Here is a 19,133-nt window from a genome sequence, read left to right on the forward strand (position 1 = left end):
TGATTCAAACCGTTCCAATGATAAACTATCTATAGAGTGGCTATATCATTGTTCACAATTCGATATTTTTATCAAATTGATTGCGTGTACTCGATCGAGATTAAAAGATCAATTACTTACTATGATTTATCAGATAAATCTTTTTTTAATTTTGAACAGTTCTCAGAGGCGATTGTCTGATATCTGGTCGATAGGTTTTAAAGCAAGCACTGCAGCATTTTGAGAGCCAGTATTCGGTGTGAATTAGAGTAGTTGCAAATCTTTGAGTGCGTCGAGAACACGACAATGATCGGTTTGGCCATTTTGTGGACGTTTTGCGCCGTTTTCCATCCCGGCGATGCCGCCGGCCTCCGTGGGTTCCATTTTCACGGTTTAGAAGAGCCAGACACTTCGGGCGTAATCGATGTACAGAACGTAAACGAGGCCTGGATCGAACAACCCCTCGATCACTTCAATCCTCGAGAGAATCGCACCTGGTCAATGGTACTTGAATGAGGACGTTTCACGGTAACTTGAGCTAACCGCGTTTTATTTCAACAGCGCTATTATGAAAATTCTGCGTTATACAAACCGGGCGGGCCCATTTTCATCATGATCGGAGGGGAATGGGAAATATCCCCGGGTTACCTACAAACCGGTCTAATGTACGATATAGCCAAGGCACACAATGGTATGCTGTACTATACCGAGCATCGTTACTACGGCAAAAGTCATCCGACCGAGTAAGAGATCTGTTTCCGGTCCGACCGTCAGATAAGATTTCAATTTCGCGACGTTAATACATTTCAGGGACCTTAGCTTGGATAACATGCAATACTTGAACGTCGATCAATCGTTGGCCGACTTAGCTTATTTCATAGAGACCAAAAAGGAAGAAAAATCACTCCGTAACAGCATTGTAATCGTTTTCGGAGGGTCTTACGCTGGGAACATGGCGGCTTGGTCCAGACTGAAATACCCCCATCTTATTCAAGTACTTCTTTCACTTTTAACAATTATTCTTTATATATCCTATTTGAAGACTTTCTTTGTAAATCGTTCAGTAGTGGTAGCAATTTCGTTCGTAAGTCGCCAAGTTATCATAAACTCCCGGATACCACAAAGCCGTTGAGAAGCTTGTTGCTATCTCGACTGCTGTGTCATCCGATATTCGGTAATTAATTTTTATGGTCCTCGAGTTGGCGATGATCGTGTTGATAGATATCCGCTAGATAAAATGTCGAAATTGTCGATGCTACAGCGAAAGTGTTACCGATTCTTTTTATAGGGCGCGTTGGCCAGCAGCGCTCCGGTGTTCGCGAAGGCCGACTTTCACGGTGAGAGACATGTCATTCACACTTCTCGAGACTTTCGTCTCGCGTTTAAGTAAGAAAGAAAAGAAAAAGTATCGGTTACGTTTTACAGAGTATTACGAAGTCGTGACCGAGTCGCTGCGCAGGCACAGCCAGCAATGCGTGGACGACATTAAAGCCGCGTTCGACGCGGTCGAGGAACTGTTAGCGACTCCGCAGGGTCCGGAGAAATTGAAAACCTACTTCAAGTAACACCCATTTGACTTTACGTAACTCGTGTCTGTGTAACACTGTTCAAATCGTTTGCATAAAATTGTTTAGCTTGTGCGACGTGCCACAGGCCAAGTCCCCCAGCGACCTTGGGCTCTTTATGAACTCTTTGACGGAGGTAAGGGTCCTTAAACTGTTAAACCATACGGTTATGTCACGATGTTTACTCTGTTTTCCGCGTACGCAAAGAAAACCGGAAAATTCTCGGTTACGTAATGGTTCCTTGTCCGCCAGGCATTCGCTGGTATCGTTCAGTACGATAAAGTGGTGAAGGGGCAGTCGAAGATTGCAATCTGTTGCAAACACATGACTGCGCCCTATTTAGGCAGCCCCCTTCAAAGACTGGCTAGCCTTGTGTCCGACCAAGAGGAATGCTCGGATCTTGATTATATTAATTTCATTTCGAGTCACACTACGAAAGATTGGGACACGCAGCCCGACATCAGTACGTTTCATGCTCGCGATTTATTCCGTCCGAATTTACCCTCGTCCATCCCTCGATCTCTCATTTTAATATTTACTTAGAATCTCCGTTTCACGTGTACACGTACAGTTGATCTATATTTAAGAAATAAATACTCGAACATGTAGTTATTTTATTCTACGTAAAATAATCGCATGAGATAAAAAAATATTGGTCATACATACATAGGTGCGCGTGCATGTACAATACACGTCCAAAACCATGATGTACACTTAATTTATCTCTTGCTTAGCTTCATTGCAAAATAATCAGGGAGACGGGACGAGATAAAACTGTTCTCACTGATTATAAATAAAGGGATTGCACTAATACGCATCGAGAGACGGACGAAGTTCGGATTACACAGTTTCCTCTTTTGTAATTTGAACGCTTTCAGTGAGACAATGGTATTATCAGACGTGCACCGAGTACGGTTATTTTCAAACGGCTGATACAAAGAACTCCATCTTTGGCTCGAAGGTCCCGTTGAGCTTCTTCACGGAAATGTGCAGGGATCTGTACGACTATTAGTACGTACCGCAAACACGATTAGCGGGAAATCGTGTTTCCGTTTCGCTGAACCGTTCTTCTTGCAGCTTCGACGGCGAATACTTGGACAGCAGAGTCAGGCGGACGAATATAATGTACGGAGGACTGCGGCCGGATTTGCGAAACGTGATCTTCACCAATGGCGACGTCGACCCCTGGCACGCGCTTTCGGTTCTTAAAGACTTGAACAAATTTTCACCTGCTATACTGATTAACGGTAAAGAACTCAGTTTCCTAAATTAACCTTGTTATCGGATCGAAGCGAGGTAAAGGTGAGGACAGGGATTGAACGATGGGAACTCTTTCAGGATCTTCGCACTGTCGGGATCTGCAGAATCACGACGACGCTGACGTTCCCGGCCTGGTTGAAGCAAGAGCACAAGTACGAAAGATCATCGGCGGCTGGATCGCTTCCTCGCATTGAACAAGAACAGGATCGACGTAAATGTAGAAAAATGTGCATTTATTTCCTATTTACAACCGATCGAGTGCCACAATGAAATTTCGTGCAACTTATAATAATAATAAACCTAATCGTACATAGTTCTCTGATCTACTCGTAAATCTAGTACACCTTGCCCGAGTTTCCCACGACCGTTTCATGGTGCTGATTCCGTGCGACTCGGGCAAAAAGAAGCGTTAAGTGTGTCCTTATCTCTATGGTTTGCTCTCGAGAAGCGGCAATTAATATTTAACAATTTGTCGAGCGCGCGGGTAATCAGTTGCGCCGACCGAGATCGTAGATTTATTTGCGTGTATCCGCGATGCGAACGCTACCAACAGAAATGTCGACTATGTCCCCAAGACAAAGTAAATGCGATTAAAAGGATAGTGCTTATTAACGATTGTTTCGACGATCGGGATCAATCGACCTCGAGCTTTCTGAATGAGCCGGTGATGCCGTACATGTTCGAATCGCTGGATCCGATGTCGGAGCATCCGAAACCATGCTTCAAGGCCGACACCGCACCTTCGCGTGCCTTCTCGGAATACAGCTCCAGGCGCACTCTCATCTTGTCGTGACTCAACAGAGTGGGTCTCATGTCCAGCAACTCTTTCCTCCACAGTTCTGCAAGAACAATTCGATCACAATGCGAGAAGAACGCGAGGATTCGTGGAAAGATGGCTAAAACTTATGCGAATGAAAGATTACCGATCATTTTCTTCATGGGCATTGTGCCACCGTATTCTTTCGGCAGCAGGCTGGTGTCCATTTTCTGGTTCACAGCGTCCTCCAGGCTGGTGTAGATTTTCACCCGCTTTCGGATCTTGTCGGAAATCAATGTAAGACCGAAGTCAAGAGCAAACTTCACGGAAGCGTGCGTATTGATAGCGTGGACCTCCTTGTGCCGCATAGGTATGGTGCGCTGGAATGAACGTAATCCGATATTAATCGCCGTAAGTGAAGAGTATCCTTTGTCCCTTGTGTCGATTTCATGCGGAGTAACGCACCCTAACGTGTTTTTTAAATTTCGATAATTTGACATAAATAAAAAATAAGAAGACTCTGAAAAGGTGAGTGAGCCGCGACTAATGAAGCAACATGTAATCCGCGATTAAAATGTCAATGTTTCGTCTGTCGCCAAAGGGTCGAATTCGGTTGGCATGTGACAGAGAGTTCAGTGGGGCAGAATAGCTACGAAAGTATCACGGTCGTTATCCGATCATCGACAAATATTCGGGAAAAGTGGAACAGAGACCAAGGAACCGGTTATCGTGCCCCGTCTTTTTTCGGAGGCGTTACGAAACGCTGTTGCATCATTGTCCTTGAATCGAAAGCGTTTCACAGCGGATGTCGATGATTGGGAATAGAACGGTCCAAACCCAATCTCGCGGTAAAAACCACAACGGAAACAGAAGAAGCATAGGAAAGGGCGGTACCTCGCCGTTTTTAACGATGCGGACGGCCTCCTTCGGAGTAAAAAGCGTCAGATGAGGGAAACTGACACCGGCTCCGTCGGCGAAATGGACGAAGCCACGCACTTGGCTCTCCTCGTCCTCCATCAGAGTCTCGTAGGTTAGCGCATGGATTCTGCACATGTCGGCGTTCGTGTACTTGTGCGGGTCGAACACACCTGCGGAAACGATGCTTGAAAATTTCGAAAACACCGAGACTGGTTTTCGCGAAATCAATTTTCGCGTGCCGCGTCGAACGGAGATAATAATCGTGTTGGCGATCGAGCAACGGAAACGCGAACGCAATCAGTCGCGTACGTGTTCTCTTAGACTTTGCTCGTTGAAGCGAAAGCTGTTATTATCATCAACGGCATGCCAGGGGATTAACATTTACCTGGTCTAGCGATCACCAAACGGCGGCCTTTTTTGTCGCGTCCGGGTGCAGCAAACAAGTACCTAAACCGGGAGAACCAAAGCGGATTAGAATATGCGTACTATGACCCTTTGCACTCGTCACTTTCACGTGTCTCACCCCAAGGTCAGAAGTTCCTCCATTGTAGGCTCTGTCGAGTCCAAATTATTGAAAGCCGGATGGTATACCTGTCGCAGCAGCAAGTATCTCTCGATGGCTTCTTCAGCCATCGGTACGTTAAACTTCTTGGATCTCAGAAACCTTAATAAGAATTGTCCATCTGCCAATCGGGAAAAACACTGAATTAATGATTTATTAATTCCTTGTATATTAATCGATTATTCCCGTAGAAGAATAAATAAATAAATTAATTAATTATATATTAGAATATTATAATATATTATAATATTATTATTAATTGATAAATAATAAGTAATTGATCGTTTGGTAAACACGATTTTCTCACCGAGACGGCTATTTTCGATTCGCGGATTCATTTTGATCCAATTGCGAATCTGCTCGAGGGCTTGGTCCCGCGTGTTCTTGTCCTCCCTGAGCTCATCCTTGGCAATCTGTTGCGTCTCCTTCGAAAGAGTGCACTCGTAGCTGTCTTCCTCGGTTACCCACTCTACCGCGCCCATTTCGATAGATTTTGAAATTTCGGTGATTCGAGGAGACTACCTGGTCTGCTGAAATTCTACAAAACCATCGGATCAGGATTACGGCTCGATTATCGAGCCTAAATGTACATCGATGTTCTTACGGCCGCTCTTTGGGCTTTTAAAATCTACACGTGCGTACGACAGTACGAGAAACTGGATGCGATCCGTTTCCTCGTCCTCGGCAGGTGCGACTCCTTCAGCTTCGGGCCACTGACATGGTTCCCTCGGCACACCGTTCAAAGTCACGCCGTCGATGAAAGCGAACATGTACCGCGGATGCGAGAGCAGACACGCTCGGCGTACTACTCGCTTTATGCTTATGCCTATTTTACTTTCTTCCCCATTCCGCGAGCGAAATGGCCCCGTAGTTTCGTAATCCTCGTAACTAGCGGTGACTCGCCGGTGATTTTGTGACATAACAATTTCGACGGTTCATGATATAATGTTCGACCGGGTGTACGAACGCTGGAGAGTATTACGTGTTCCACGATACCAACATATGCTGTAAGCGAGTCCCTCGAATGTTTCGCAACAACTTTCTCCGGTTACGCAATCGTCTGGGTTCTGCGCGCCCATCTTTGTTATCCAATTTTGTACTACCTCAAGCTAATGCGGATCGATCGGTTTCCCCATCGTCTCCCATTAAATAACCTATCCGCTACATGTGTTTTCTTAGCCACCAACTAATTCGAGTCGCAATCTAGCCTTACGAGACGGAGAAATTCTTGCGCAACCGTATAATCAACGTTTTTCTGCACGGAGTACGGACGACCGCTAATTTTCGCGGGAAATTCCTTTCGAAAATCCAATCCTCATCCACTAATGCGATCAGAAGAAGATCCTGCAGTAGCTTACATAAAACAGGCGTAACTTTATTCCGATATTCGGGAACTTTGCTTTCGTCGATCAATTTCTTCGCTTACGTTTGCATTTAACTGTTTGGGTAACTTCTAAATTTGTAGCAGTCATTTCAAATGGATGTCGATGAAATGAATCAGTTTCTCTGCGTCAGACGGAAGAAAGTGCAAAGAAACCCAGAAGGCCATCGACGGCTTCTCAAGGGCTCTCGAGCCCGTTGCTCTGCAAGCTTAGCATACAAAGTCAAACATCAAGATATACGGCCCTCGATGTCCAATATGCAACAGGGAAGTCTGCGGGCTCGATGTCCAATATGCAACAGGGGAAGGTCAACTTTTGTCACCGCGATAGCGAATCATTTCTATCAACGTAAACGGGTTGCGTTCCGTGATAATGCATAAAAGATTCACACGGTGCTTAACTTGAATGAACGTAACACTAATCAGGTTACGGGGCAACCGTGCAACCGAGCAATCGGGAAGGTAAACGCGGCAGGCGTCTTCCGCGTAGAAAGTGCTACTTATGAGATTATTACTCTTCAAGTTCTTTCTTTGGCATCAATCGCCGTTCACCCTGAACGCAACACTTTCCTCGCATCGGATCGCGTAACGTGACGTGATTGACCGTTCAATTTTCTTAGAGACTGAACTTTCCGCAAATTTTTCGAGCCGGTTGACTCATTCTCACCGTTTCGAGAATGCTTGTTTGCCAAAGTCTCCGAAACACGGCGCGTTGCGCAATGGGTTTTAATGTCTCGAAGAAACATCTTGGAACGTACACCTCTGTCAATGTTTTCTCGTTAAGCCATGGTCACTCGTATTTTCAAAAGGACGACGACGCTCGCACTCTTGACCTCTAAAATCGTCAATTGTTAAAGACAAGGTCGCTACGCGCGGGTATTTAATTTAAAATTCTCGTCGCGACGGATCGATGAATAACAAAATCAGCGATGTTCGTGATCGGAGTACATCGGATTACAATTGGAGCTAGGCATCACAACCTTCAGGCATCAATCAAGAGATACATAGTAAATCCTTACTGTTTCGAATTTTTTCGATAGCTCGGATAACTATCATTTCCCTTTGGGATTGAAGAAAATAAAATTTGAAGACGTCTTCAAATATTTTTGAGAAATCGAAATGAACAAAATGATTAACGAAAGAAAACGCACTCATAATGACACAACCGGCGAATTCTAGACTATATTCCTACCTCTTTTTAACTATCAAAAATAATGTGAAAAATAAATAATATTATCAAGTACTGTACGAACTACTTTTTTAGTTGTTTTTTTTCTGTTAACCTTAAGGTGCGATTGTTATCCTTAAAAGTAAATAAAAATAATATCTTCTTTAACAATAATAACGTCGTTGTTAAATTCGAGGCTAGTTTCTGTAAGTATAATACTAAAACGAATATTGACATACCCGATTCGCTGTCGCACAGGTGAACACTTGAAGGAGACTGTCTCCTCTTGACCGTCGATCGCTCTTTTATAATTTCCACTCGCACCTTTCTTCTAGCTCCACCTCCGTAGTTCTCGCGGTCGAGCGAATTGCCAGCACCCTTGGAGGGTCAATTCCTACTGTCGCGTACCGTCTTTTAATCGCTTTCAACTACTTCGATAAGCGAGCGAGGAAGTCCTCGAACGTCCTCGAGAGAATCGTTTCGTGATTATGCTTCTCGGTGCAGCTACAGAATGACTCGGTTTCCCTAATTGTCTCGCTTTTATACATGCCCCGCGACAGGCATCATCTCCTGTCCGCCTAAACGAACCATAGTGGTGGTTAATTTCATAACAATGTCTTCTTGCCACGCAGTGTTGGCAAGCTACTCACGAGAATTCTCGAATTACGTTCTGCATTCCTCTTCGTAATATCGTTAAGTTCAAGTTTTGCAAAGTTTAATTTACTGTTTACTTCTTAATAACTATCAACGGGCATTTGAACGACATGTCACTACGTCAAGAAAAAGTTGAATCATTTTCATTGGAGAGAAAATTCCGGAAGAAATTATTAAACAATGTTAGTTGAGATAAGGACCCCATCATTGAGAGAACTATCTTTGATTTTTAAATGATTATCGAGCCATCGCCGATAGGGACTGTATTAATCCTTTGCACTCGAGTGGCGCCTCTGAAGCGCCAATGAAAATTGTTATATGATTTTCAAAATAATTTTTACATTATTAAAGACCCTTCTATTTAAAAGACTGTTAAAAGCGTAACAGCTTTACGATTCGCTAGACTCAATTTCATATTCATAAATCGTACAAGGTTATATAAAACGGAAATGCAGCTCGTTAAAATAGCTATTTTAAATCTAGGTTTAAAATGGGCTGGAGTGCAAAGGGTTAAAGACTATGTTCAGAGTACTTTAAAGAATTATTCTAATCAACCCTTCGCATTGCGATTTATTTCTTGAATGGAAAGAAGCTTGCCTATAGAGATCCGCAATCTAAAGTTAAGCCGAGGTATTAATATTTCTGTTATAGTTTGCATTTCATGTCGATACTATCTATAGAATCACAGTACCGTAATTAATCGTAGGCGATGTAATAAAAGCCGAGGAATCGAGGGCTGCTAATAGATTCATCGTCAACATATTCACGCAAGTAATCACGGTTTTGCATAACCGTAACAGTAACATCGGCATAAGTACACGTAATCCTTAGTTCTGGACTGTTTTCTTAGTTTTGACACGCAATACTACCCGGACAGTTACAATCGGAAAGTGAAATGCGACTATAACTCGCAGGAATGTTCCGGCCGAGGATGGAGAAATTACGTGCGTGAAAGGATTTTACCGATGTGTGTTAAAAATTCGTAACAAATAGTATTCAAAATGTTTTATTTTTGTTTTTTCATCGTATCGCAAAGTACATTTTATTTTTGCCCGGCAATCGCTTCGTAATACAAAAATAATAAACGCATTTTATTCTATTATACTCATCTTGGATGACTCAATCATAAATCAAGTTTCAAAACGTACGCAAATCGTACCACCACACAATCCATAAAAAACATGGCATAAAAGGAACAATACCATACATGGGGTGAATCATGCGACTGGAATGGCTTCGATTGTTTCGTAAATAATTATTTTAATGAATAATACTTCGATAAAAACTTAAATGGTTTCGTGAAGATCAAGTCCATTTGTTTAAACTTAAATTAGATCGAAGCTTTAGTTGCATAATCCACCCTGTATCAATAAGAAATGCAACAGTCTACTCAAACGCATTGCTCAACAAACGGTATCGCAGTCAACTTTTTTCATTAGGAGAACCGTTGGAAGACTATAATTAGCAATCACAGTATGGTTAATAGGTATAATAATTGCTTGAACAGCAAATAGAGACATCGTTCAAAAAACAAAAAAAAACACCATTTACCCTCTACCAATAAGTTGCACTTTGGCATAAGTTCCTTTACAACCTGTACCCGCTAACAATAAGATTTCCAGAATTTCATTTGTTTGATCTTCCGAAAGATTTAAATTACTGTAGGCTGCTGCATCAGCTATGCACATTTTCAGGGCAGATTCAGTCAAGGGCTCGTAAGGCACAATAGATACGTCGATCATTTTACCAGCGAACGCTTGATTAATTTCATCAACACTTTTCGTTAAATCTACCTCCCGCGATAATTGATCGTTTACATTTTCTACGTTAAAAATCGCGATTACTGTGAGGCAGGTGCCGTTAATCTGTTTCAGTTTGCTTAACAGATGAACAAACTCATTCAAATTTACCATTCTCAAATTGTCTATGATCAGTATCTCAAAAGAATCAATAGCAGGCCTGGTGTTTTCATAAAGATCGTGTCCTACTGCCGTATCAAATACAAATATCTTTTCTTTTCTTGGGAAATTGTTTAAAATAATTTCGGTAGTGTAAGATTTTCCAATGCCTGTTCCACCTACCAGACAAACGGTCTTCATACGATCGACGTCGTTACGCAAAGCGTGAACAATATTTGTGACCGCGTTTGTTTGTCCATGTAATTTCTCTTTTAATTCAACAGCGATTTTCTCAGACCAGGATATACGGTCGCAAATCGCATATGTAACAGGATTCAATAAAAGAGCAATTATTCCTACTACAACTGGCAGAATGCACAGACACATTAAAGCATTACAAAACATATTTCTTCTTTTGATAACTGGAGCTTTTACCTTTGATACAACCAATGGTCTTAATTTCTTTTTAACATCTTCATAAGAATTTACACTTTTTACTTTCACAGTGTTGTCTCGTTTATTTTCAAGTGGTACGTGCACTGGATCATCATTTCTAATTGTATTTAATTGCACATCATCGGATGGAGAAGTATATTCTTTAACAGGGCCTACACTATCAATTTCCATGTGTTCGACATCTTTTTCTATTTTATGCGACACAAGATTTGGTTTTCTTATTACCTTACTATTGTATAACTGCCAATTAGGTGTTTTAAATGTATCTGAATACGATATCGTTTTTTGCCATTCGTTCCTGCTTTCGCTGTTTCTACATGAAATAACTTCTGATACTGTGAATCGTCTGAAAACAAAGTACAACTGTATAAATTAAGAATTTTTAAGGGCTTTGTGCCCCTATTTGACTTAAGAAAACATTTCATTCTACCTGGCATTCATAGGTTGACCAAAGACTTGTTCACAACTGTACTGTCTAACTAAACCAGGGAAATTCCCAGATTGATAAGATTCTGTTACACGTATTCGTTGAGGTGAAGGTAATTCAGAAAAACTAAAAGCTCTAGTCAATCTAGCAGCATCGTTGTCCGAATCTCCTAATTTCATCGTTGCAAAATGTTCTTCCATAGTGCATAACCAATATTATAACATTATCAAAAACAAACTAGGCCTATAAATTTAAATATCCAATAGAACCGGTAAATAGAGCATAAATAACCTCAAAAGTTCGACGAACGTTTAGACCTCCTTTTTTTCTTGTTACGGCTATAGATGTCACCGAGTCAGTCATATCAAAAATACGTGGATGGAAAATGATACGAAATTTGTTAACTCAAGCGTTAAAGATGTAGTTAAAGGTAAAAGAAATAATCAGGAGAATGCCCTATATCAATAGGGGAATTATAAAGAAAAATTGTATTTATTATTCAAAATAAAAACAACGCATAATTTTTACTATGTTTGTGATAAACTTTCCTTGTATAGAAGTTAAGCTTTATTCAGGGTATGTACAGCACCAATGCATGTAAACGGAGAAACGCTGAAACTGTTAGCTGAAACTATTGACAGTTGATAAATTATTGGCTGGACTGGTTCGTTGGTCATGTCGCTCGATAGTTCGAGTGTTTTACCACGAGATCTAATGACACCGGATATAGCGTTGTCACCCCACCACTCTTGTAGAAGAGAAACGAAACGAACGAGTGCTCCCTACTTGAGCCGCTTCTTCGTTCTCATACTTTTGCTGCTGTTGCCGGTGTTGCATGGTCTTGTGATCTTTCCTGATCTTACTCCGTTTACTTTGCAAATTAATTATGGCCGAGAACAAGGAGCGTACTTTCATTATGGTGAAGCCGGACGGTGTCCAGCGTGGACTCGTCGGCAAAATAATTCAACGTTTCGAAGATAAAGGCTTCAAGCTCGTTGCAATGAAAATGGTTTGGGTAAGTACATATCTGATTATTACGATCAGTCCTGAATTAGCCTCTGTGTGCAAAAAACGTGGACACTCTTATGCCGATATCTCGTTGGCCACGTGGATTTTGGTTTTTCGCGCGACATATGCAAACACACCTGTCGCGTTTTTGCAACTGCAATTAGTCTCGTGATCATCGCTTTCAGCTTACATGACGTTGTAATCTTTTACGTCAAGATGAAATGGTTGAAACGACGGTCTACTGTTTCTGAATAATCCACATAAAAAATATGCGAACCGTAATAATTGGATTGTAATGTTTTTTTGATTCATTGGAAACTACATTACTTACCGTAACAGTCTAATAACTAATTCTTATTTAAGAGTACTTAAATTATTTGTTTAAAAAGAAGTAATTAAATTGTTCAGTAACTATCGTTTGCAGAAACGTTAAAACGTATTGAAGATTGTCAATTGATCAGTTGGAAATTAATATTGGCTCACAGCCCAGAGATAAAAATGAGGATTAAATATATCTAACCAAATATTGTAATTTATATTTGTCAGCCGACCCAGGACATGTTGAAAGAACACTATGCAGATTTGGCAAGCAGACCCTTCTTCCCAGGCTTAGTTAAATACATGAGTTCTGGACCTGTTGTTCCTATGGTAATAATTTTTCTGTATAATATACTTGTATCTGAATTTTTTCAGGTAAATTTTCTTACTGTTTTTCAGGTGTGGGAGGGCTTAAATGTAGTAAAAACTGGTCGTGTGATGCTTGGAGAAACAAATCCGAAAGATTCAGCCCCTGGAACAATACGTGGTGATTTCTGCATCCAGGTTGGACGCAACATTATTCATGGATCAGATTCTGTAGAATCTGCAAACAAGGAAATCAAGTTATGGTTCCAAGAGGGCAAGAAACAAGAAGTTGTAGACTGGGCTTCCTGGGCTGAGAAGTGGATCTATGAATAAATAATACAAAATAATTGTACATAGGTTAACAATTTTGCAGCCTATTTTTTTGCAAATCAAGTCTTGATCATGTATACTGCCATTCAGCAACACAAAAAGAGGAGTTGTACATAAATTTGTTTGAGAATAATAAATCAGGTTCTTATATAAATTATTATTAAAGGAAGAATATATAAATTAATTGAATTATTGCCCTCTATAGATTGATTAGTATAGGTACAGTTAAGTGTCAGAGCCATTTTGTATTTTATTATATCATTGTCGTATAAATAAACAGTTTGATAGCAACAATATGTGGTTTTCAATCGCGTATGTATAAATATAATCGGAATATATGTATATATGTAAACTTTGACAATAATTTCGTACACATTCGCAAATAGTTTAATCTGGATTTTGTGCAATTCTTTGTCGTAACGAATTAAAAGTAATCATACATTTTTTCAAAAGAAAATTATTTATATGTACTAATTAATAGTATGTTTAAATAGGTAAACTAGCGATAGAAGAATGAACGAATGAATTCTCGATCTCTTAAATGAGATCATCAAGATAAATGCACGTTGTTGCGTAATGGTAACTTTGTATAAAAATACTCTAATGTAGGACCAGTGTTGGGTATTAAATGAATCAAGTAACTAAATTGTCGAACTAATCGATAATTAAATAGTTGATTGTGATTACACAAGAATAAAAAATACAATCGTCGATTGCGTTTTACAAACAAATATTTCAATTGTGGTCATCAATATGTAATTGGATTAAATATTACCCAATTCTGTTCAGTTAGTACAAACTAAGATTTATATAACCTTAGGGCGTGACTACACGGGCATTTTTTATAGTATTTTGTACGCCACGTACAAAGAGCTCGGCATGTAGCTCGCGAATACAAGCAGTTTATACACTACGGTTTCTTCGTCAAAAATATCACTTATCATATGCAATTATCGATCGCGGTGTACAAAATGCCCACATCGTAGTCATGATTTTAGGTCAGAGTCACACGAGTATCGAAAAAACAAATATTTCCTTGTTTTTTAAATTAAAAACAAGGACAAATCTTCCTTCTTTATAATCAGTGAAACAAGGAGAGACAAGGAACGTCCGTCGATTTGACACTCGTGTGACTTTGGCCTTAAGTGTACATATGGGATTGTATATTTAAGTATTTATTAAAAAAATAAGTAGTATTGTTCTTAGGAGTCTCCGATTGGACGCGCAAGTGTTTTGCATTCGTAGAATGTACGCGTACACCGAACAAACAAATTCTGTTGCAAAAATACATTGTAATTTTCAACAACTTATCGTATCTTCACCAAACGATAAAATCAAGGCGTTTTATTCGTGTTTGCGTTATAATTACCCTCACGATTACGCGTAAGCATTGTCGTTGATACTTCGGCAGATATCAGCATAGAATTAATTTTCACACTTTCCTAAGAATGTACCACACGATGGGCAGTAGTGGTTTTGTGTCATGCAGCTGTTAATACAGTATGGACAGGGAACGCAACACCATAATCTGCAATCGTATATTAATTAAATTAGATTTCTTGCAAATGATGATGATAAACTAAAGAAGCAACAATCGAATAAAATGTCACTTTCAATGTTTTCTGTAAATAGTTGGAATTATAAACAATATTTCTAATATAATTACCCGAATATACAAAGAAGCAGCGCAAACAGATGAGTTTTTGTATTCGATTCGTTTTCTACTCGCGTGGAAATTTCTTGACGACATCGGGGGCATGTCATCCGTTGTGATTCAGGACTAAATTGTTGAGTTCCTATGATGACCACATCTGAAATATTAAAATAATCATTTTAGTATACGTGGCAGTATGTTTTTGAATAACAAGACCCTTCGTACTGTAAGTATGATCGACGTCAGCCGAAAAGATGGGATTATATTATTCAAAACGTGTTCAGTCAGGTTTCAATAATTCGTTTTACGCGCCTTTGCACTTTGCTGGTTTCGGATTATACGAAGGCTACAATGTACAGTTGGATTAAAATGAATTGGCCGTTGATACGGAACAGTCGCTTTTGATCCATCAGTAGCAGCGCTGTGCTCTCTTTTTATCGACATACTATTTTACATACTTGGTTGTCCATCATTATAACTTGGAGGTGGAGCACCGTAGCTTGGCGGCGGTGGTCCTGCTGTGAAACCTGGTGGTGGTGGCGGCATGCTTTTATCCATGGCGAACGTTTATCTGAAAAAAAGTGAACGAATTCGTTGAAAATATCAGACACGAAGCCTACCATTTTAGTAAGCAGGTAAAGAAAGCTGTAGATGTAATTGTCGTCACAGTGACGTGTTCATGTAGGCGTGAAAAAACATTGATAAGCGCAACTGTCTGAATGTCGTGAAATAGTCTATATAACATCGATGACTAATGAAGTACGTAATAAACCGACATGATTCATCGATCCACATCGTTGGAATTATAGATGCACCACGTAGAGTAATATCCACAGCGTGCTTCAAATGTTTTGTAAAGTGTAACGTGCTGTTGGACACTATCCGTCGCCTTGTTCGCTAACAGTTCCTCTTGTAGACATACTAGAGCCTAACTACGACATTTGATCTTGCTATTTTGCATTTCTTACTTTCTAATCGACCATAGTCACGATTAGCGACTTTCTTTAACCGTTTACGGATCTTTTTCATTGTTATAAATATTTCCATGAGAGAACTTTGATTGAAAATTATGTTGAAAATGCAAGATAGAAGTTAGTTTCAAGTTTATCCATAAATACTGTCACTCTTTATCGATTGTGTATGCTTCTCGTTGCGCAATGGAGTGCTTATTATCATTATGACGAACACAGTATACAGTAAATAATTTCAGTGGAAAATCCAGCGTGATGTAACACGTAGATTTTGTTCTATGTTGCATCCTGATATTTCTCAAGTTATCAAAGACTATTATCGTCACCTATCACTACAGCATACGGCAATCATCCTAAGTGTTGCATTATTATCCCGCATGTTCTACAATTTATTATTGTTCAATTACAGTATCTGCAAGTGATATCAGTACTTCAGCTGACATCAATCTCCCGTTGCTATAGTAATAAGATCAATATATGATAAATTTGGGAAATTAAAAATGTTGCAACTGCGCACCGACAACATCGTCGACTTATCTGGGAACAAATGCTGCAGTTTACACAAAACGTTCCTTGTGATCGATTTTAATCGTTTCGAAAAATAAATCTATTACATTACGTAACGATTATCCGTATTGTGCGAGGTCGACATTATCAAACTGATTCGATTATTTGATCGTACATGTGCAATCGAATATTTTTCTCTGGTACATCGGAGATTTGTTATCTGTACCAAGAGAGCGCTAAGATTAAAGACAATAACGGGTTGATAAGACACCAGGAATAAACAAGTATCACGTTTTCAAAGCTATTCTGCTTTCATTTTCTATAATTTGGAAAATTATTCCTAACAAGGGAGTGGTCTAGTTGATACAAGATGATATCGCTGATCGATCGGAGTCGAACACGAGGCTCGCGTTTTTACACGCTCGCAAACATAGCACCTGTTTGAAATTCATTAGCGCGATATCGTACGACGGAAGTGGATTTCGAGTTTCGATATGGAGCAGATAAGCGCATGACTAACGATGGGACAGTTCCCTCGCTGGAGTTTACAAAACCATTGTTTAGACCAACCGAAAATATTCAACATTTACTTTAGCATCGCACCTTACTTTATACTAGACGTATTTATGTAGTTTCAACAGGATTTCAATCGCAATATAAGTCTAAAGGTACAATTAAAAGCATAATACTTCGAAGGTGCATGCAAGAGTTCACAATATAAATAAATTATTTTACCATGCACCGAAGCGTCACGCGAAAACAGGTTTTGCTATGAAGGACGTCGCTATCGGACGTCAATGTTAAGATCATTTTATTCTTAAACTATATAGAATAATATAGAAGTTCGCGTAAAACAATATTTAATTATTATTCTATATAAATGTTAAGAATATTCTTCAACAGCAGCTTTTTTTCAGCACGAGATACAATCCGAGATGTATATGTTTTTGACAGTCAGTATGAAACCTGTCTTTTTATCGAGATTCCGACGACATTTAAATGTTAAAAAACATCTGAGGACAATGTTTGCATTGTATCTCTAAAAATAGAAATGATGTTAGAGTCCCAAACTCCGAGGAGAAGGTTGCAACTTTTAAGGAGAGGAATTCCACGATATATATATTTTTTAAATAAAGTTAATTTGGGGACTCTGTGAGTCTTCCCGCCAAGTGGACCATCAAACCGGTCCCTCAACGGTTGATTTCGATGCTTCTGATAAAAAATAAACGAATACATGCATATTTTAGACTGGCACGTGCAGAAGATACGTTAAAACTAAACCTACCATCGTCAGGTTATGTCAGGTTTCACATATAACTTAATAATTATTGAAGTCATAAAGTTGCTTCCATTAAAAATTGTTAAATAGATTTCTTTATTCAGACTTAAAATTGATATAAAAATTGTGAAACATTTGAATCTATTGCGCGACAAAAACAAAATACATATAGAATTACGTACCTACACGTATGTAACCTTGCACAAATTTCATGACACTGTGGATCGTAACCGTGAAAACACTCTAATTAACAGAGATACAAACTTAGAGGGCAAGCTTCGCGTGTTATACATTCGTCTGTCTTGTTTCACCCATTCGCCCTGGCTACCATTATTTTCGCACGGAACAGTTCGCGAGATTTATGTTTACGATTTTCAAGAACGTAGCCACAACTGCGAAAATATTATGTTCCGCGAGAACTTATGCTTTTGTTTTTCCTGCTATTTTTATAAAATTCAGTACTCGGCTGACACTGACATTAATAGGAGGAATTTACATTGTCTAATTAATACATAAATTTAATTATTCTATATTTCACTTTAAACGAAGTGTGTCGCATTCGCGTTTACTGGACAGAATCTTTTATCAGTAAACTGATAACACGACCGTGCAGCGCACTATCATTTTAAACTGCGAACAATCTACCGGAGCGTGTGATTTTAAAAAATAATATTTTCATTTTGCAATGAATTGTTATACCACCGTTCGAAAATAGCTTTTCGTTTCAAGGATAAAATTTTGAGCGTACCATGTTACATAAACATACTCAAATTGAATTTAGATGCGCTTTAGCCGATGTTATGGTTTCGTGCGTTCTCCGACATACTTTTACCGCAAAAGACTACAGTAATTCATTCCGTGCTCCAAATTACAAAGTTAAAAATACTTTTGAATTTATTCGCTTTAACACGAACTCGGAATCGATGTAAAATTACATAGTGTAGCCTTGCTAATCCAGTGGGAATGTGACACCGAAACGTGAAATTTCATACGTCTTGTACTCATTTGCATATCGCGTCTCGCTATAATTCCTACATAAGAATGCAATTATAGTTGCCAAATAAAGACGAAGGAAGCTAATGTAATTAATGTAATTGAACGGTTCTAATAAACAATGATGATTCGAGGCTGTCAACGCGTTTTCCTCCGGGACCGGAAATCCCAAATAAAGACACAAACAGCGACTTAATCAGTTTACTGACATGAGAAGCACTGTTTCAAGGTATACTTCCATGTATGTCGACAGATAGACGGGTACAAGATAGGAAACGTTGGGCGTTCGATTCACGCCGACAATTCGACACCGATTACCGTCTAAAATTAGTTTACGACAGATATTTCACTAGAACCCACAAGCACACGTACCTGTTGAAGCAAACGATGCACTACAGTGTATACACGCGAATGGTGGAGAGGTACGCCGGCGCGATGGTAGAACGGCAATGTCTGACTAGCGACTTGTCTTTGCAGCGCTTTCACAAGACTCAAATTTTCTATATGTATAGCCGAGTACGCTATCGCCGCGCCGATAGGTGGGAGACGATATATTCTCGAATCGCAGTTCTGAGAATTGCTGTCGTGCGACACGTAATTCTTGCAATGTCTGTGAAATTTTATCAAGAAGGAATCTTTCTGAAAGCAGAAGTTTCTGATACTTCTTGTTTCCAGTACTAATTGTACGCAATGTAATTTAAAAAATGAGTAATTACCTTCTTGCGGTACTTTGTTCTATACG

At 39.6% G+C, this 19,133-nt stretch overlaps 5 protein-coding genes across 6 annotated transcripts; 2 read left to right on the plus strand and 3 right to left on the minus strand.

Moving 5' to 3' along the window:
- Positions 1–212: 212 nt before the first annotated feature.
- On the plus strand, positions 213–3,118 carry LOC144473171 (putative serine protease K12H4.7). The gene is made up of 10 exons (XM_078186796.1): positions 213–483; positions 541–722; positions 790–973; positions 1,268–1,316; positions 1,405–1,540; positions 1,614–1,680; positions 1,797–2,007; positions 2,423–2,555; positions 2,622–2,791; positions 2,883–3,118. Exons 1-10 carry the CDS (start codon positions 286–288, stop codon positions 2,996–2,998), a joined length of 1,446 nt encoding a protein of 481 aa, XP_078042922.1. The 5' UTR covers positions 213–285; the 3' UTR covers positions 2,999–3,118.
- Positions 3,021–8,022, minus strand: LOC144473172 (clavesin-2). Of its 2 annotated transcripts, none has more exons than XM_078186798.1 (7): positions 7,830–8,022; positions 5,349–5,579; positions 5,003–5,162; positions 4,865–4,926; positions 4,456–4,649; positions 3,728–3,941; positions 3,021–3,643 (listed from the first exon to the last, which is right to left on the minus strand). In XM_078186798.1, the coding sequence occupies exons 2-7, from the start codon at positions 5,521–5,523 to the stop codon at positions 3,438–3,440; spliced, it is 1,011 nt and encodes a 336-aa protein (XP_078042924.1). In that variant the 5' UTR covers positions 5,524–5,579; positions 7,830–8,022; the 3' UTR covers positions 3,021–3,437. The 2 variants fall into 2 exon arrangements, with proteins under 2 accessions (XP_078042924.1, XP_078042925.1); XM_078186799.1 differs by lacking the exon at positions 7,830–8,022 and adding an exon at positions 5,692–5,783.
- Positions 8,023–9,234: 1,212 nt separating this feature from the next.
- Positions 9,235–11,803, minus strand: LOC144473286 (uncharacterized). Its single transcript, XM_078187038.1, has 2 exons — positions 11,029–11,803; positions 9,235–10,944 (listed from the first exon to the last, which is right to left on the minus strand). The coding sequence occupies exons 1-2, from the start codon at positions 11,223–11,225 to the stop codon at positions 9,792–9,794; spliced, it is 1,350 nt and encodes a 449-aa protein (XP_078043164.1). The 5' UTR covers positions 11,226–11,803; the 3' UTR covers positions 9,235–9,791.
- Positions 11,794–13,141, plus strand: Awd (nucleoside diphosphate kinase). The gene is made up of 3 exons (XM_078187039.1): positions 11,794–12,040; positions 12,580–12,681; positions 12,751–13,141. Exons 1-3 carry the CDS (start codon positions 11,912–11,914, stop codon positions 12,988–12,990), a joined length of 471 nt encoding a protein of 156 aa, XP_078043165.1. The 5' UTR covers positions 11,794–11,911; the 3' UTR covers positions 12,991–13,141.
- Positions 13,142–13,219: 78 nt separating this feature from the next.
- LOC144473289 (lipopolysaccharide-induced tumor necrosis factor-alpha factor homolog) lies at positions 13,220–18,919 on the minus strand. The gene is made up of 4 exons (XM_078187040.1): positions 18,764–18,919; positions 15,100–15,212; positions 14,654–14,798; positions 13,220–14,515 (listed from the first exon to the last, which is right to left on the minus strand). The coding sequence occupies exons 2-4, from the start codon at positions 15,197–15,199 to the stop codon at positions 14,413–14,415; spliced, it is 348 nt and encodes a 115-aa protein (XP_078043166.1). The 5' UTR covers positions 15,200–15,212; positions 18,764–18,919; the 3' UTR covers positions 13,220–14,412.
- Between the last annotated feature and the right edge of the window lie 214 nt (positions 18,920–19,133).

Source organism: Augochlora pura, chromosome 7 (assembly GCF_028453695.1).
Source record: "Augochlora pura isolate Apur16 chromosome 7, APUR_v2.2.1, whole genome shotgun sequence".
NCBI classification, from domain to species: domain Eukaryota; kingdom Metazoa; phylum Arthropoda; class Insecta; order Hymenoptera; family Halictidae; genus Augochlora; species Augochlora pura.

Excerpts from the sequence above, each read along its gene's own strand:
- LOC144473171 (XM_078186796.1), top strand. The coding sequence starts at position 286 with ATGATCGGTTTGGCCATTTTGTGGACGTTTTGCGCCGTTTTCCATCCC. Across the intron at positions 974-1,267 it reads AATACCCCCATCTTATTCAA|GGCGCGTTGGCCAGCAGCGC; the intron begins GTACTTCTTTCA and ends TTCTTTTTATAG. Across the intron at positions 2,792-2,882 it reads ACCTGCTATACTGATTAACG|GATCTTCGCACTGTCGGGAT; the intron begins GTAAAGAACTCA and ends GAACTCTTTCAG.
- LOC144473172 (XM_078186798.1), bottom strand. The coding sequence starts at position 5,523 with ATGGGCGCGGTAGAGTGGGTAACCGAGGAAGACAGCTACGAGTGCACT. Across the intron at positions 4,927-5,002 it reads GAGGAACTTCTGACCTTGGG|GTACTTGTTTGCTGCACCCG; the intron begins GTGAGACACGTG and ends CTCCCGGTTTAG. Across the intron at positions 3,644-3,727 it reads GCCCATGAAGAAAATGATCG|AACTGTGGAGGAAAGAGTTG; the intron begins GTAATCTTTCAT and ends TTGTTCTTGCAG.
- LOC144473286 (XM_078187038.1), bottom strand. The coding sequence starts at position 11,225 with ATGGAAGAACATTTTGCAACGATGAAATTAGGAGATTCGGACAACGAT. Across the intron at positions 10,945-11,028 it reads GGTCAACCTATGAATGCCAG|ACGATTCACAGTATCAGAAG; the intron begins GTAGAATGAAAT and ends CTTTGTTTTCAG.
- Awd (XM_078187039.1), top strand. The coding sequence starts at position 11,912 with ATGGCCGAGAACAAGGAGCGTACTTTCATTATGGTGAAGCCGGACGGT. Across the intron at positions 12,041-12,579 it reads TTGCAATGAAAATGGTTTGG|CCGACCCAGGACATGTTGAA; the intron begins GTAAGTACATAT and ends TATATTTGTCAG. Across the intron at positions 12,682-12,750 it reads CTGGACCTGTTGTTCCTATG|GTGTGGGAGGGCTTAAATGT; the intron begins GTAATAATTTTT and ends ACTGTTTTTCAG.
- LOC144473289 (XM_078187040.1), bottom strand. The coding sequence starts at position 15,199 with ATGGATAAAAGCATGCCGCCACCACCACCAGGTTTCACAGCAGGACCA. Across the intron at positions 14,799-15,099 it reads TTATAATGATGGACAACCAA|ATGTGGTCATCATAGGAACT; the intron begins GTATGTAAAATA and ends TTAATATTTCAG. Across the intron at positions 14,516-14,653 it reads CTGCTTCTTTGTATATTCGG|ATTATGGTGTTGCGTTCCCT; the intron begins GTAATTATATTA and ends ATACGATTGCAG.